The following is a 17,203-nucleotide window of genomic DNA, read 5'->3' as shown; positions in this document are numbered from 1 at the left end:
GGGAGGGGGGGGCTCAGGGAATTTACTTTGGGGAAGCAATTCGTGCATCTCCTATGCCGGAGGTGATGGGGGTCCCTAGGTGGAAGTGGTGTGGGGTTGCGCGTGTGGCAGTATCAATCTGGGACGGGCGGTCCCTTATCTCAGCGGGGCCCCACGTGAAATTAGGGAAGGTTAAAGGGTCATTCGGAGAGACGGAGGGAACCGCGAGGGTCCCCTGTCTTGGGAGCAAAGCACAGCCCCTTGGGATCATTTCCCTGGTCGAGCTAGGGGCAATCCCCTCTCCCCTCTGGGGAAAATCCGAGCGCTGCTGGCGAGAGGAGAGCTTTTCCTTTTGCGGCGGAGAGTAAAGTGCTTATTGGGGTGGCCTTGCCCATTTTGGGTCAGGTCTGCAGAGCTTCAGGGGCTTCTGACCCCAAGCTGGCTGTTAAGAAGAGGGAATTTACTCTTTTTTGAGAAGTGTGTCCTTTGCTTTTACTTTTTGCATATAGCAAAGGGAAGGTGGTGGTGTTGGGGGGTGCCAGCAAGGAACTTGTCAACAGTTGCCCAAACTGTGAATACTGTAAATAACTAAAGTCTGAGGCTCCCTCTTTTTTAAAGCTTCTCTGAAAGCATCAAGCGGGGAAGAGAGCAGGGGTGTAAGGTGAGGGCTCTAAAAAGTTGTTAATAAGTAACAACGCTTCARTTTAATAAGAGCAGAGAAGCTGATGTTTTTTGTTAATGAACCAGTTTCTCCTTTCTTTTTTCTAAGCACACCCACAGTGGTAAACCCYGGTCTTGCAAATACGTAGGCTTGTGATTCACATTATGAACACCGAGTTCAGTGGAACTACTTATGCCTGGAGAGTTAYGTACAAGTGTTTTCAACGTGGGTGACAAGAAGGGGCATTTTAAAAAATGATATCTGTCCCTCCAAGAACTGAGGTTAAAAAAACAAAGTCCTACAGGGCACAAGGACTTTGGCAGTCAAATACGTAGATGTTAAATGCATAGAGGGTCCTGACTGTGGAGTAAGCTCTGCGCAAGTGAGTAACTCTTTTGGGCTATTTGCCCTTCAGGAGATCCTCCCTGTGCAGTTTCTTGGAGGACCTAAGTTTGCTGCATCGAGTGTTTGATGCCTGCCGGAGCTGTGCTGTGATAATGGAACTTATTTTGAAGTGCGGCTTTTATGTTGTCGCACGTGTTGTGTGAACAGCTGGAAATAGCGCTGGGGTTTTCTCAACGGTTTGTTTCCATAAGCATCGCGTCTTTATCACAGTGAACTARACGGTGCCAGATTCTTGAATTTTAAGAATCGGGGGTCGCATACGGTAACTGCACACTTAGAAAAAGCTACAATTTTAAAATAGCCTTATAAAATGAGACGTGTTTTTAGGAGGGAGAAGTTGATATGGGCAGTATTGCCTGACGAGATTTAGGATGAGATTTGCTGTTTGGTTTTACTTTACAGGGCTTGTGTTGCTGATAACTGGTTATAGTGTGTCACTGAGGACATGGTGAGATATTTCTTCATTAAAGAAACAGACCCTCTCTTAGAGCTTTTTGGCTATTTCCTAGAATTATAATTAAAGGAAATTAAAAGAAAAATTCATTCCTGTTGGAATCACTGTTAAACTACATGCCACAGCACCCATGTGCCCAGACATTCATTTGTAGCTGTTTAAAGAATGTTGTGAGGGAGTTAATATATAGATTTTTAAAGTCATTTTTTCATAGGACTGGCGTACCAGTGTAACCCTATCATGGAGAAAAATACTATAGTTCACTCTAGTACCATGATTATAATACGTTTAACGTCGTTTGGAATAAATAGAGGTACTATTGTCTGGTAGTTTGACCACAAAATGGGAACTCTTAGGTTCTGCTTCCCTTTATGACCTTGGACAAGTCACTGGAGTTCACAAGGTTTGTTGCGTACTCTGCCAGTAGAGAACAGGGATACTTCCCCCGTGCTTAGCTGCTAGTGCTGGGGGCAGAGGGGGTGCCTTGGAGATGAAACTGTGTTCTTAAAGTGCTTTAAAAATTAAAATGATGTTGTGCAATAAATGTGGACAGCTTTGCCATTGSTTTTATAGGTTCTGCTCTTGGAACTGGAGCCACATGGGCAAGTCTTTGTGTTCRTACAAGGCCCTGTTGAGGTAAGTGGGGTCATGCAGGAGCCCTGATGTCTCGTGCTATCTGATCTGGTTGCAGGCTTAGCCTGCATGTTGCCCTCTCTTGATATTTCAAGGCTTGCAACAAAAAAAAGTATGAAAACCATTTGAGTCTGTTTTTATTGACTGCGTTGGGCCTAGCTCTGCATGGGAAGATAGTGGGTCTGCTAGTCAGGCCTTTGGATGTGTTAGTTGTACTGCGCTTTTAAAATGYCTGTGCCTCACTTTCTTTCTTTTTTTTCCCATACCCTGCTCCCACCTGTTAAATCAGCTTTCGGCAAATACTCGTTCCCATGTATAAAGATGTCCTTAGTGGACTTAGGGAAGAGGTTGCTAGAAGCAGCTCGCAAAGGCCAAGATGACGAAGTGCGAACGCTGATGGCAAACGGTGCTCCTTTCACCACTGACTGGGTACGTTGGAGAAACGGAGACGTTTTTCTGCCAGGCTCCAGCAGGGGATGTTGAACAATGTTTAAACTGTTCTTGGGGATAAGAATATTTGTTGTTTGTTTTGAAAATATTTCTTTGAGGTACCATCTCATAGTCTTCTTTCCCAAAWGGGTTGCATGGGTACTCTTCAGTACTGAACCTAAAGGATACGATTGGAAATTGGGACAGTAAAAAAAAAAAAAAAGTGTGGATTGACAGGTAATGCATCTCTGCATTTCTGTGACAGTGTGGAGTTGTTCCAGATGAAGCACTTTAACACCTTCCTCAGGCAAAGATGAATTTACATTCATGGAAAGATTGATCTGTACAGAATTGCACAATGTCGCCATCTTAATTAATGTGCTGTCCCAGATAGCAATGTGCTTAGGTTTTGATGCTTTAGGAGGTTCAGTTCAGAGAAGCTAAGATAAATTATGAGTGAAATTGAATTGGAAGAATTGCTAAACCTTCTAGTACTAGGAAGTTCTTTAAGAATGCTTTATTAAATTGRTTAATCCTTTCTCAGTCAGGAAAGTCATCTTTGTTTAAAAAAATAAATAAATAAAAACAAACCAGCCCATTCTGCGTAGGAAAGGAAATGAAAGCTTTAATGAAAATGAAGAATAGCAATTTGAAAAACGGAGAACCTGATAACAATGAATATGCCACCAGCRGGTATTTTCCGTCACCAGTTGTCTTCATTTCCTGTCTCGTCAGTCTGTTCATTCATAGGTTTGGGAAATGAAGGAATTGTCTGTATCAAGAGGAAGTAGAGCYTAGTAGTATTTTAATACTGTCCTTATCTAAATAGCGATTAAATTATTTATCATGGTATAGAAAAGTTAGGGCTAGTCTGCTTTTATCCTGGAAAGAAGCACACTGATGCTCAGTGATAAATGAATGGCACAGTGGAGAAAGTACACACGTTTGATCGTCAAGCCATCAGATAATATAAGTATCTRTAAAGAACTTAAGTCCATCAGGAGAAATACTGGGCGTACAGCTGCCGATTTCTGAGTGAAGAGAAAAGCTGATAACCCTTTCTTCCAGAAGCCTAGTCATTCTAGTTCTTTAAAACTGCTGAACGTACGCGTGGTGGTTGCTGTGCCTGTCCTCTCTTGCTGCGARCTGACAGTAACTTTTCTAAATTAACCTGCAGCTTGGGACATCGCCTCTTCACCTCGCTGCCCAGTATGGCCACTATTCAACAGCGGAAGTGCTGCTTCGAGCTGGTGTTAGCAGAGATGCCCGAACGAAAGTGGACAGGACTCCGCTACACATGGCTGCGGCAGACGGACACACTCATATTGTAGAATTGCTGATTAGGGTAAGCCTAGTGAATTAGGTAGAACTCTTAATGCTCATTTGAATGGCCCTTGGAGTTAATTGTTTGTCTGTTGAAATGCTAACGCAGGCACTGCCTTTAAGACACAGTAGATATCTCTGTAGGAGAGAAGCAAGCATCCTGTTCGAGGTGAAGTTAAAATGGTAGTCATCTTAATCACCGTGTCAAAATTTTTTTTTTATAAGCTATTTTACTAATAATCAAGGTGAGAGTGACTGAAGTTAAGATCAGAACAGTGACTGATATGACTGAGCTCTTTGAGGGGGATTTGTGTGTTAAGTGATGCTTTGTATTGAGGGAAGGCGATGCTCTGACAAGTAATGCGTATTTCTTTCAGAACGGGGCTGATGTAAATGCCAAGGACATGCTGAAGATGACTGCTTTACACTGGGCAACAGAGCACAACCACCGAGATGTCGTAGAGTTGCTGATCAGATATGGAGCTGATGTCCATGCWTTCAGCAAGTTTGATAAATCGGCTTTTGATATTGCTTTGGACAAGAACAATCCGGAGACTCTGGTAATGTTACAGGTAGGTTGAGGAACCTGCAAGGACCTGCAGCTGCTGGAAACACTAGAACAAATATTTCTCATGGAGACTTTGATGCTCAGATCAGAAGCATTGAGATAAATTTTGTAATGTGCCAACCTGACATGGCATTGACCCAGCTCTGGGTCACCAACGCAGAATCTCTGAGCTGGATGTGCAGACTCCCTTTCATATCAACACCAAGAAACGATCGCCTCCAGGAGGTGATTCATAGTATCCCAAAGTAGGTGTCTAAATAGGCCAGATGACTCACTCCCTAGAAAAGCGTGTTTCTCCGCGTAGATTAGGGAGGGAATCTGGGTGTCTGCCCCAAGTGCGTCTGTGCTCCAGGGAGAGGGATCCTGTTGTGTCTGACGGAATCACTTTCTGTTAACAGAGAGAACTAGCRATATGGATGTAGATGACTTTTTATTTCAGAATCAACCAGTCAGTGCCTGCGAGGACTTGGTGGGTGATGGGGTTTCCATTGCCCTGCGTTTTGCACAGTGTGCCACAGTAGTGTAAGTTGCCTCRTCCAAGTGGCAGTTTTGTAATAGCTTTTGTACTGGTGTCACTGGCATGCTACAKAGAGAAATAATCTGCCTCTAAGCAGCTTCATGGATGCTAAATACTGCTCGGCACAGAAGGCACGAAGGATATATGCCTAACCATGCTCTTTTTCCTAGGAAGCAATGCAGAATCAGGTAAACACGCACCCGGAGAGAACGAATCCTGTCRCAAACACTGTCACTGTCACATCACCGTTTATTCTTGCATCGGGGGAAGTTCTCAATCTCGCTAGTCTTGTTTCTTCAGCAAACACCAAAACAACCTCAGGTAAGGTTTTATGTGACCTTGAGTGGGAAAGTCTAGAATACAGTTCTTGGCCTAACAGGTTCTTAGAGATGTGCCTCTTAATTCCAACTGCTTACCAGTAGAGGGCAGATGGCCATTTAGTAGAGGAAGAATGGTGACACATAGCCAAACACACCACGTTACTACATTTAGCCTCAAAATATTTTTGCTCTCAAAGGTAACAAAGCAGATTTCTAGCTGACGTAAGTAGAGGTGGTTGCACTGTAAGTGGCAAAGCTCTGCTGAGCTCAGCTGTGGGTCTGCTCCAGGTCTGTTATGAGCAACAGAGCTTGAGAAAATGGATTTGGATGGTTGCAACAGAAGAATAATGGGAGTTAYTGCCTGCGCCAAATCCTTGCCGTTGCAGAGCAGTCGGGGAAGGGTTTGCTTTATTCTTTATTGGCTACAAAAGTTGAATCAATATTTTGGTGTCTATAAATGTTGGGTSCTTGCAGAGGAAGCAGATCGGTTGGATATGTAGATTACTCCTTATTTGTTCTGGACCAAATATTAGACAGAAAGAGTTAGATTGCTCGTTGTTCTGTAAGCCATATTTTGGTGGGGAAAACACTTTAAGGCTGAGTGCAAATTTCCTAATTTCAAATTCTTTTCCTATAATTCCGGTTTTTGTAGTAACTCTACAGTTACTTTTCTGTATTTGGGGAAATCCGAACCATTGTTTCTTTTCAGCCTCAAGGGGGCTACTAAATACAAGTTTTGGAAGGCTATTTGGCTTCATCCAGCAAACACTTCTGCATGTAATTCTTCAGTTAGTGGGACTGTTCACATGCGTGAATGTTTGCCTCTTAACTAGAGAGTGCTTTTAAAAACTTGGATGCTGGTGTTCTGCAGTCCCACCCAGACCTTTCTGCCTGTGCATGACCGCGGTGACTTCAGCAGTGCTGCAGACTTATTCTCAAAGCTTTCAGTGCTGCTCACAGCTTTAAGGCACTTAAACAACAAATCCCGAGTTAGAAGAGGAAAAATGTGTAGAAGTGTTCGTGTTCAATCTGTGAGGAAAATGTGATGGAATTGGCATAAAACATCTTCAATAAAGGATGTTCCACAAACTCAAAGGRGCATAAGACTAGAAAGGACCTTGTAATTTTTGTATGCTGGATGATACCCTTGCCACAGCCAGTGTCGCTGTCTCCGCAACTGTATGTAGCAGTGTCTTGAAACCAGCTAGGAGCCTCAGAGGCCAATGCCTTGTTGAAAGGCTGTTGGAGAACAGCAGTGTGCCAAATCAGAAAACTGATTTCCAGCTTMAACGTGTTCACAGTTGCCTTATACCTCTTATTCTGGTGCCAATGCTCTCCTTTAGCTGAAATCATTCTCTTTCCCTTGTGTCCGTTCCTTCAATGCAGAAATCAACTGTATCCCCTCCCTGCCTCTGCTTGGCTGGACTAAGCAAGACAGTCGTCCCTGGTCGCTGTTCCAGTCTGAATTCATCCTTGGTGCATCGGTGAGCAGCTGCAGGCAGTGCTCAAGCGAGCTCAGCACCAGCCTCGCAGCTCCCCGTCTCTCACTGCACCTTTCCTCGTATATCCTGCTCGTATAATCTCCTTTATCAGGGCCACCTCAAGGTGATGGCTTATTGTCCACGTGTAACTCGAATAAAATACCCCGGGTCTTTCCTCYCACGACGCTTGCAGCATGTGCAACAGCCGATCAGCATTAAAATAATCAGTGTCAGGGCGCCCCTGCTCTAGGCCACATCAGGAGGTTTGTTTTTTTCCTCGCTTCCCACAAGAGGGCATCAGCGACTGCGTTTTCATTACAACAAAAATCCGTTGCTTAACCGTTTTACAATTTCTCTCGCTTCTCTTAAATTTCTAATATCTTCAGTTATTTAAAAACATTTTGAATAAGAATAAATATCCTCAGCTGGCATGAAGAAATCTGGTTTAGAAATGTGGTTACAGTCTGCTGAAAACAGTTACTAAGCCCACAGTATTTTCACGTGCCTAGCCCATGGCCTTTTGAAAGACTGTCCTTTGGGAATAAATCCCTCCGTAACCGTCGCAAAGTCAAGGAGCTAGTGAGACAGAGAGAATAGGTTGCAGGAGTTAAGTCAGGGGAACTTTAGATGAACTTCCCTTTGTATTATCCTTGTGTGCTTATAATCTACGCTGGCAATGAAGCAYAGGATTTTTTTTTTAAGAGAAACTGCGGGTTATATGCATGCAAATAAAGTACTGAGGTTGCGCCCATTTAGTTCAGTTTCCTGTTCCATTCTTATTACTTCCGACTTTGAATAGGAATTACTATGGTCAATTGAAGGAAGAAACATTGTATTTTGGAACTGAGAACACTTGTTTATCTTACTCAAATCAATACACTATTGCAGCAGCCTTGATTTCCCCCCCTCCCCCCCTTACTAAACCTGAGAGGGGAGGAGAGAAGCTCTGCTCAGTATATTGAAATAAAGTGATATGCTCAGTTGACTTTTGCATTTGAGTAAAAAGCTCTGTTAATTGACTTGTGATAAAACATTTGTTCTATGAAGTAATGCTGAAGACAGTACCTGGAGACTTTCCCAATTGAGTAAGAACTCACAATAGCAAACTAGTTTAATATATTCTTCAGCATTTGCAATTTTGGAAGCTACAGTACGATGCAAAGCCAAGTAATCATGTGCATAGCAACCACTTCTCCACAACACTACAGCAATCAGACCTCGGCACGTCTGTGAGTTTCATCAGACAGCATGGCTACGTCTTGAAAAACCGTCCACGTCTCCAAATCAAAGCTCGGCGTTAGCCCAGCAGACAGCCTGGCTTTCTGCAGCTTTTGCAATAAGGCTGGAGCAAATCAGTTCAGTTGATATCAGTCRACAATGATTTAAAGCAATATTTGCTTTAAATTTGATTTAAATTATCGTAAAATATTCAGAGTGGGTGCTGTCTGTCCTAAAGTAATACCAAAGCCCCTTTTACAGTTAGAAGGAGAGGCACCTCTCACAAAACGTGACCTGTTCCACCTCCCTTTTTCCACTGACCACTGGGAGCCCAATAAATATCTTGCACTAGAGTCTGACTCTAGGTGACAGAATTTTTGCAAGCTGACTGCTGTGTTCACTGTTTAGGGCATGGCAGATCCTGAAAATCCTTCAGCTTGCCCTCTTCTCTCCCGAGCAGGTGATTCAGATGTATCCACGGTGCAGTTTTCCAATTCGACGACCTCTGTGCTTGCCACGCTTGCGGCCCTCGCTGAAGCATCGGCACCTCTTTCCAACTCAAACAGAGCTGCAGGTAGGGGAAACCATTTGGCCACTGATTCAAATTTGTATAATTTTAGTAGGTATCTTACTAGGAATTGAAGAGAATTGAAGGTATCTGCGTGCAACCTGTGAGTGGATTTGACTTGAGTCGTGGTAATTAAGAGTGGATGTTAAATATGCGTGATGTAGTGGGTTGATTTGTTATCCCAGCTCAAACTAAATTCAAAAAACAGCAGATGTTGCTGACAGAAATGACTTATTCATATTTATTATCCAGCCTGTCCTGTTTTGACCCTGACATCAGCGTGTTGCTTTTGACGTGCTTAAGCAGTTACAAAAAGACTCCAGAACATGGATTTTATCTTTCATACATAAATGTAGATAAATATTTGTTTAAGAAGAAAATTGTTTGAAATGTTTTGTGTCCCCAGGTTGCCAGTTTGTTCAGTTTCATGTCCTTATAAAATCTTGGTATTTCACAAATGCTTGGAGTCTCTTGAGGCTCTGGTAACTTTTTCTTTTGGAAAGTTCTGTTTTGTTTTGTTTCCTTTTGTGATCTTTTATGGTATGTTTGTAGAGTGCAATGTTTGACCTTTAATTAACTTCAGATTTAGGAATTTGATAGCTAAAGTTTATGTAATCCTTTCACCTTTGAATTCATTTTTCCCCCCAAGCTAAGCATTTTTCCTTGAATCTAGAGACGAGCAATTTGACTTGTTTAAGCTGATAGTGCCCCATAACTGATTTCTTGGCCTTCAGTGCTTGAAYGTTTTCCTCTCTGGCACCCAAAGCATGCGCAGTAGGTCAGGTACCCTGTTTCCTGTACTTGCAGTGTACGCTGGGAGCAGGATGCAGCTGAGGGCTTACAACCCTGATTATTTGCGCGAGCCATAAGTCATACAAAAAGTGTCCCGGAGAGCTAAACAGGTTTGCAGTCATCCAGCCAAACTAAATAGCCTCCTTACGGTTGCTTTGGCTGCGCTTGTGTGGATGGAGCTCTTGAGGCATGAAGTGTTTTGAGTGTGGTTTGTCTTCATTAGAGTTGGGGGAAGGGTCGCTTAGAGAGTCAAGTCCGCTTAACAGCTGCCTCCAGCTCTGAGTTTTTTAATTTAATTAATTTGCTTGGATGCTGGTGCTTTAAACTCATTAAATTACATGAAAAATGCTGTTTTTACGTGAGAAAGCTTGTTCTACTAAGGTTTAGTAGTGGGGTTTGTTTCTCACTAAGACTTACTATATTTATGGATTTTTTTCATGAGTAGGTGTTCCAGGGTTCTGATGCTGCATACTTGGGCCTTTTCATTAGGCTTCAGTTTCTATTCAAGGCAGGGAGGAAATACTGACTTTTTTGGCACTTACTTGATTTCTCAAGGTAATACGGAGGAAATAGTGGAAGCGAATTCTGTCGATTCTGCCATACAGCAAGTGGTTGGCGGTGGAGGGCAGCGAGTTATCACAATCGTAACAGATGGAGTTCCCCTGGGCAGCCTGCAAGCAGCCGTACCCACGAGCGGCCTCAGCCAGCCGTTCATCGTAACCATGCAAGATGGACAGCAAGGTGAGGAGTAGCTGAACTCRGAAAGCTGCCAGCCAGTGCTGAGAGTTGAGCTTTAAAAAGGAAAAAAAAGGTACTGATATCTGTGAACCTTCTTGAGCTGTGCAGGGCAGGCTGTTTATATGATTTGCCTTGTYGACACTGTGGGATAACAGGTTCATGCCCTACTGCTGGCATCCAGGAAGGGTTAAAAAGTTCGTGTGATTTACTTCAGTGATAAAGCTTGGCAGTGACTTGTTTGTGGTTTAATACACATCCGTGCTGCTACACTTCAATATTTGAATCTTTGTATTAAAACCAAACACCTTCATTGTAAAATTTCAGGAGGAAGAGAAATGCGGTTAGCTGCTGTCCCCTTGGCAGCCAGGCAAAGATTGTTCCTTTACCCTGTGGTAAACTTCCCAGTCTGGGAGCAAACTGCTCAACCAGTGAAACTGCAACCTGTTGCCTTTAGCAATTACCCCACTGTTCTTGCAAAACGTAGTATTGGGACATTACTGTAAGATTAAATACACCTTTTCCTCCCCATACTCTAGTTACACTGCCTAAGGCAACATAATCTATCAGTTTTACAAGGCAAATTTGTTCAGTAAAGCAGGGCAGAGCTTCAAAGCACTTGCACGGTGAATTTTTATTTCCTCAAGGGATGTAATTCATATGYCTTGTCTATTACCTACAATTCTTTTAACATGTCCTATGGATATTTGGTTATTTGGATTAATATTCGGGGAGGGTGGAAGAGGATTAAGAAGTAAAATAGCTCTCCTGTAACACGCATACAATGTTACGGTGTGAGATAAGCTATGTCACTTCTGTCAGTTTACAGTCTTCATGAGTGGAAAGCAATTTTCTAAAGCCTGTTAATTATTCAGAMTTATTTGCCAAATTAATACAAATAATTCCAGGCTTATCACCCATTCTTAGTCCAAGGAAGACAAAAGGAGAACTGTTTAGGTGGAGCTACCTTCAGTAGCTCACGTGGTGCGTTTCTGCTCTTTGGTTGGATGAAATCTTTCTACTGGTTTCCCAAAGTGAAAACTCACATTGGCAGATTTAAAATGCGTTTGTTCTCTGGCATATTTACAGCTATTGCGTGTGCTCAAAGCTGATTCTGAGCTTAACCAGCAGGACTGTCTGTACTGGGAACTTTTGAGAGTAACTTTCTATTCCTCTTGTTCAACCTATCTTGGCTATTAATGGTATTACTGAACCATCACGATGATAACATTACTTTACATATTTCCTAAGACACAAACCTTTGACTTTGGATTCTACCAGCCTTGTCGTGGTGATGGGACTCTGAAATAACTGCTTGCCTTCCTATGACAAACCATCTAAAACAGAGGCCTGAATGAAGAAGACTGGAAAGCTGCTCCAGAGTTCTTCTCCAGGAAGTCTTAGGCATTGCTGATCCACRGTTCTCCTCTTTTTCTCCAGAGCCACACAGATGCACTAATTTCAAAGTAGTCTTTCAGGAAACATCTGTGCCAAAGCATATCTCAGACTATATAATTTCCCACCTTTGATTTTTTTTTTCCAGTTTTAACTGTACCTGCTGATCAGGTTGCAGAAGAGACTATTATTGAAGACGATGATGGCGCAGAAGAGGAAGAAGAGCCACCAGCCAAGAAACAAAAAGCAGAGCAAAGTGTAAATGACTTGGAAGAAGACAAGGTAGACATTGCTGTTTGTAGCTGACTGCGGTTGTCTCCTGTGTGTTTCTCTACTGCACTAAGGGTGTCGGGCTCCTGGCCTGCTGAAGCCACGGACTCGAGTTGCGCCCTCTTCAACTGAGTCGGAGGATATCTCTGTAACAAAATCCGTGTGRCTGTTCTCCACTTTCCCATTCGCATTCCTGCCTTAGCGATGAATGTGCAAGCAGWTGAGACGAGCAATGTTTGGTTTAGTATAGCACTGCCTTAAGACCGTTTTGCTTTTGTGACCTGAAGCGTGCGCTATTCTAATACTTGCACGCCCCACTTCCTTGTGCTGGTGTTCGTATCGCAGGTTGGGCCTCCATCATGGGCTCTCTTGACTTTTGTTTTCTGTAGGACAGCGATGAAAGGGAAGTGCTACAGCAGCAGTTGCAAGAGGCAAACCGGAAGGCTCAGGAATATCGAAGCCAGCTCATGAAGAAAGAGCAAGAGGCAGAGCAGTACCGGCTTAAGCTAGCAGCCATGGTGAGGCAGCAGCCCAATGGGGCTGAGGTGACGGTGCTCGAAGAGGTCACTGAGATGGACACGGTTGTAGTAACCACAGAAGACCTAGAGGGATCCACAGTGGCTGTGGTGGAAATGGATCAGCCAACTGATATCGCTGTGGAAACTGTAACCTCCTAATCCTGGGCTATTGACTTTATTTTGTAAAGGAAAATAACATTTTTTTTTTTAATATATAAAAGGTGCTGTCAGCAAGCAGCACTGGGAGCAGAGGGCTGTTGTCAGATCCACTGCGTGACTGAAAAATCACGTGATGGGACTGCCTGTGCAGTCCCATCAACAGGGACAGAAGYTTCTCCAGCAGCTCGCAACGTAACTCTGCTTTCAGCACAGCGCCAAAAGGCGCTTTTCAAGCTTGACCTTGAATGATTGGAAGCTTTTACAAATTTTAGCCAACAAGTGACCTGAAGGCTTATTTTGTGGTGTTAATACCTGCATTGTTGGGAGTGGAAAAGAAGTACCTCAGTGCCAAAGTAGCCGGTATTAGCTCTCAGCTGCCCTGAAATTACAGCACTGAAAACAGGCTTTATGCAATGACCTGAGATGTTTGCTCCCTTCTGTGAAGTTGAGTGACCAGATCTGGACCTTCGGAAAAGCAGTCTCTTGGGGTGTTTGTTTTGCTTTAAAATCTTCAGAAGTGATAGTGGGGTTTCAGCACCTAAACCAAGCTGGAAAATGAATCGGACTCGAACAATTGTGTTCTTTTGGGTGTTTTTTGTTTTGTTTTTTCCAAAGAAATGAATCTAGTTCACATTGAGGCAACCTTCAATGCAAGAGTAAAGCCCAGGCTGGGTGTGCGTGAACTTGAGCATTTCGAGATATCAGGGAATACTACACTTTGTCCTCTTTGGACAGTTTTAGGAACAGTTTTGGGCAGCTTTACAGCAGACTTCTTAACTACCTAAAGGGATCATAAAAAAATTCCTCATCAGTTTTATGAAACTTGGTCAAATGTTCCATTTGACTCTTTTGTGCTGAACAGTAGACTAACTCTGATTATATATGCAAAACTAAACATACGGCGGTTGTTGGAAGACAGCTTGGGAATTTAGTTGTCTCTGGAGATGTCATTTTTTTACTAAATCGTTTTTAAATATACTGAAACCTTTTTTAACAGGCAGCTGATTTTGTTACTAAAATGTATATATTTTTCCCACTCTTTGCAGGCTTGTTTAGTAAAGAGGATACCTAAATGGTTTCCTCTTAGCAGGCTTGTGGATTATGCGTTTCAAGACAGCAGGGAAACGGATTGGAAGCGCTCTGAGTAATYGTGTGGAGCTTGATAATGAAAAATTATTCTGTCTGAGCAACCATGAGGGAAACAAGGGAAGTTGAGAAAATACCGTAGTGCAAGCTGTTCAGTTGGTTGCAAAAAGGTTACAAAGGCTAGAAGTGACTTCTAGCTCCAGAGGCCCTAGCAGCTGGCCTGCTTTCTGAAGGCATTCTGAAATGTCTCCTTGCAAAGATAAAGAATTAATCACTGCTCTGGCCCATAGTTTATTGTTTTCTTGTCCTGGTTTTGTAACTGTTGGCAGTATTTGTGGTAATCATTCAATTTCATGGTCCTTGCATTGCTTTTTTCCCTGTGATTTCCAAGTGTGTCCAGATAATAGGGTTTTATGTTGGTTCAGATACTGCCTTTGTTATGTTTGTTTGCCGCTGGATAAGTCCGTATCGTGATGTCTGAGATGTAACAGAGACTTATGAGTTCATTAAGCCATGTTAACGATYGCGGGTCTGAATGAGTTTGTTGCCCCAAGAAGAAACCGCTTTTTGCCGTAAAACCGGCCTCCGAGATTGTGGGTTAGTCGCTGCTGCAGAGCAGTCGGTTTCCGATTGGTAGCGGGGGCTTTGCGGGTCAGCTCGCAACGAAGCGGCGTGGCCTTGTTTGTGCTGATCCCTGTGTATCGAAGAAACGGTTGTGAGGCTTCGCCGCGGTTTAACAGCTCGCGTTCGCCCCTCTCCCACGCCGAAGCTCTTGCATCTAGACTCTTGATAAGAATCTCCTTCTTGGAGTGCTCGTATCCAGCACCCTTTGATTTATTGGACCGCGTGCTTTGGTCTGAAAGAAAGGTCAGCTCTGCCAAAATCGCCTATTTGGCTACACTGAACAGTGTTTAACTGGTTGGGTTCACCAACGAGTTTTAGGAAAGAAAGGTTTATGAAACTATTATTGTAAAGGCTTCATGAGACTTGCTGGTTTTGAGAATCTAAGTGCATTTATTTATAACCGGTGTAGCTATATTTATAAATAAGACTTTTTATCTTTTTCCAAAAGATGTTTTGAAGAAGGCTTTAATAATTATTTTGAATGAATGGATGTTTGGAGAAGCTCAGTTCCTGACTATTGATTACTTCAATTCTATGCAGTCAGTATTCCTCTCTGGCTTCGAGCATGTGTTAAGTTATTTTTTGTTGTTGCCCAGCACATCAGAAATTCAGGTCTGTTTGATGAACTGCAAATCTGTATTGGAAGGTCCGAGACGGTATCAGAGTAAATCTAGACAGATTCTTCTAGTTATGTTGTACCCAGAAATGTTTACAGATGTAAAGGGACGCTGCCAACTTTGAATTCTACATTTTGCCTGTAGTTAGTGGTTATTATTTGTAAATCTGAAGAGTTCTACAGCTGAGGCAGCTGTAGTATAAATGCTGTGTTGTGCCTTTGACAGCACTTTGATTCTCATTTCTTTCCATGCTTCCCCTGCCCAGGGTCAGTTGTGCAAAAAGTCCCTTCAGCTGGGAAACAAACTTCCCCTTCAGAAGAGAAGAAAAAAGTCCACGGCGTTTGTGGTAATTGGATTTCTTGTATAGAATTGGAACAAATAAAGCTGACAGTGTTCTTAGTGCTTCGCCTTGTGCGGGGAAATCGCACATTAATTTTATTTTTAGAAGTACTTGCATACGGGGTCTGAACAAAGCCTGAGAAGTATTTGATCTATGCCCAGCATTTAGAAAGAATTTAAACTCGCCTGTATCCTCTGCTCTGCCACAGAAAGGACTGGAGGATTTTAAGCAAAGAACAGCAGTTTTCTTGTCAATGCCACGTCAGATGTGGCAGCGTAGGTCTGTTGTTGCTGGCGGGAGTAAGCGGCGGGTTCGTAGCATGTAAATAACCTTTCCTTGCGCGCCCTCCCACTGAAGCAAGGGCCGGGCTTTGCCATGTCGGCGCTTTCGTTATCCACCCCTTCTCAGCCTCAGCGCTTTTTAAACCGCTCGTTATTATACGAGCGCAGGATTTTAAAAGGTCAAAGGCTAAATAAACGCTTTGCTCCTAACGCTGCGTTGTTATCGACGCGGAGCACTCGCGATCCTGTCTTCCCACGCACCCAGCCCGACTTCCCATCCTGGCTTGGGCTCATCTGCAAGCTTGGAATTGCATCTGTCGTCATGCGTGCGTTTGGGAGGGCAGAAGAAACCCGACCGATTTCCCAGGGACGCTTATGCGGAAGTTCTGGTTTTAATGCAATTCTTTCCCCTTTTCAGTCTTCTGAGAACGTTAATATTTCTGTCCTGCAAGAATCCCAAAGGCCAGCAAACATCCAGCTGTCTGGCTCCAGCTGGTTTGGCCTGAAGGGCCCCTTGCACATATAAAACTTACTGGGCTGGGATTTGGGGTTTTTTTTGAGTCCTGGCTAGAATTTACTTCCTATCTGCCTGTGCCAAGATTTTGACCCACGTATCGTTCATGTGAGTTGTTTCTCCTCAGTGGTGGAGATGATTTGGTGCTAATTGAACCAGCAGTTTAGCTTTGATTAGACATATTATTTCCCTCTTTTCGCAGTAGCAGAGTATAAATGCTTCCCATTATCCTAAATAGGAAGCAGGGCTTTGTAAATCCCGTCCAGGGTCACATAAACGCGAGCTAAATCTTTTTCAGCATACCATTTAGGGATTCATTTGGGCTGAAGTAATAAACCCCGTGAGTTAAGCTGTGAGTGCCTTACTGGGAAGCTCCCCGCTAGGCTGGGAGTGGAGCAGTTCTCCCGAAGATTGAGGCTGGGGATTTCCTCATCCCCGCTGTCGAATTCCCCTTCGGTCCTGGCAGGATTGCCCGCGATGCGGTTCTCGGTGCTCGCCGGCCTCTGCCGGATCAGAGCACTTCTCTAATCTCGCCTCTATCGGATTGTTTTTTCGCCCCGTGCCAGCCACGATGCTCGGGTGTATATTTATCCCAGAGCTGCGTTTGCCGCTTAACGCGGCGAGTCCGTTCCGCATCCAGTTCGTGCTGCGATCCGGAACCGAAGCGCCCTGGATTGCAAAGAGTTGGTGATAGCTTTATGTACCGGATCCTCTTTAGAAAGCGYGCGTATTCCTTTTTATATTTAGGATAATGTTTGCAAAAGTTGAGATTTCAACGTGTATAGACACTTTTTGTACTATGTTTCTTAATAAAATACCACGTCCTCTGTGTTGGATCTTAGCGCTTAGAGCCACTTGCCCCTCCATGCACGCGCAGAAGTCCCCAAGTGTCCCTTGTGCCCTTGCATTGTTCCCCGTTCACGCGTTGTTCTTCGTGCACCCCGTTGTTCCCAGCTCGCCCCAGGCCGTAGGAACCCCCCTGCTTTCCCTTCCCAAACCCCGGACAAAGCCAGGCGAGCACCGGAGTACAGAAAATCCATGTAATTGCCGCGGGTGCCCGGGGTCCCGCATGGGGCCGAGTGCCGGTCCTACACGGTAGGACGAACCGAGCGCCGGTGGGGCGATCCCCCGTGCCCGGCGCCCGTCCTCGACCCTGGCGTCCCCTGAGATGGCCGCAGCCATCAGYGAGGGACCGCGCTGCGTCGGTGGCTTCGACGGCCCCCAAAGCGGCAAATAAATTAGAAAGGAAAGAGGCCTGGGGGAGCCGGGGACAGACAGGGACCCTGTCACCTGGGACTGGGACATGAGAGTGGCCA

The 17,203-nt window shown here is 44.1% G+C and overlaps 1 protein-coding gene across 3 annotated transcripts in view; it reads left to right on the top strand.

Moving 5' to 3' along the window:
- The window catches only part of GABPB2 (GA binding protein transcription factor subunit beta 2), a 17,608-nt gene extending 880 nt beyond the window's left edge, over positions 1-16,728 (top strand). The window contains exons 2-11 of one of the 3 annotated variants that reach the window (XM_026079110.1): positions 1,448-1,493; positions 2,073-2,135; positions 2,422-2,561; positions 3,739-3,906; positions 4,262-4,456; positions 5,140-5,290; positions 8,449-8,562; positions 9,904-10,089; positions 11,627-11,760; positions 12,138-16,728. In XM_026079110.1, the coding sequence (XP_025934895.1) occupies positions 2,454-2,561; positions 3,739-3,906; positions 4,262-4,456; positions 5,140-5,290; positions 8,449-8,562; positions 9,904-10,089; positions 11,627-11,760; positions 12,138-12,425 (1,344 nt within the window). In that variant the 5' untranslated portion in view covers positions 1,448-1,493; positions 2,073-2,135; positions 2,422-2,453 and the 3' untranslated portion in view covers positions 12,426-16,728. Of the gene's footprint in view, positions 1-22; positions 1,494-2,072; positions 2,136-2,421; positions 2,562-3,738; positions 3,907-4,261; positions 4,457-5,139; positions 5,291-8,448; positions 8,563-9,903; positions 10,090-11,626; positions 11,761-12,137 lie in introns of those variants that run through there. The other 2 variants (XM_026079109.1, XM_026079112.1) reach the window with 2 other exon arrangements.
- Positions 16,729-17,203: the final 475 nt, after the last annotated feature.

Source organism: Apteryx rowi, unplaced genomic scaffold (assembly GCF_003343035.1).
Source record: "Apteryx rowi isolate R43461 unplaced genomic scaffold, aptRow1 scaffold_492, whole genome shotgun sequence".
NCBI lineage: Eukaryota > Metazoa > Chordata > Aves > Apterygiformes > Apterygidae > Apteryx > Apteryx rowi.
Note: the sequence above shows the minus strand (reverse complement) of the source record. Positions and strands in the feature narration are given on the sequence as shown.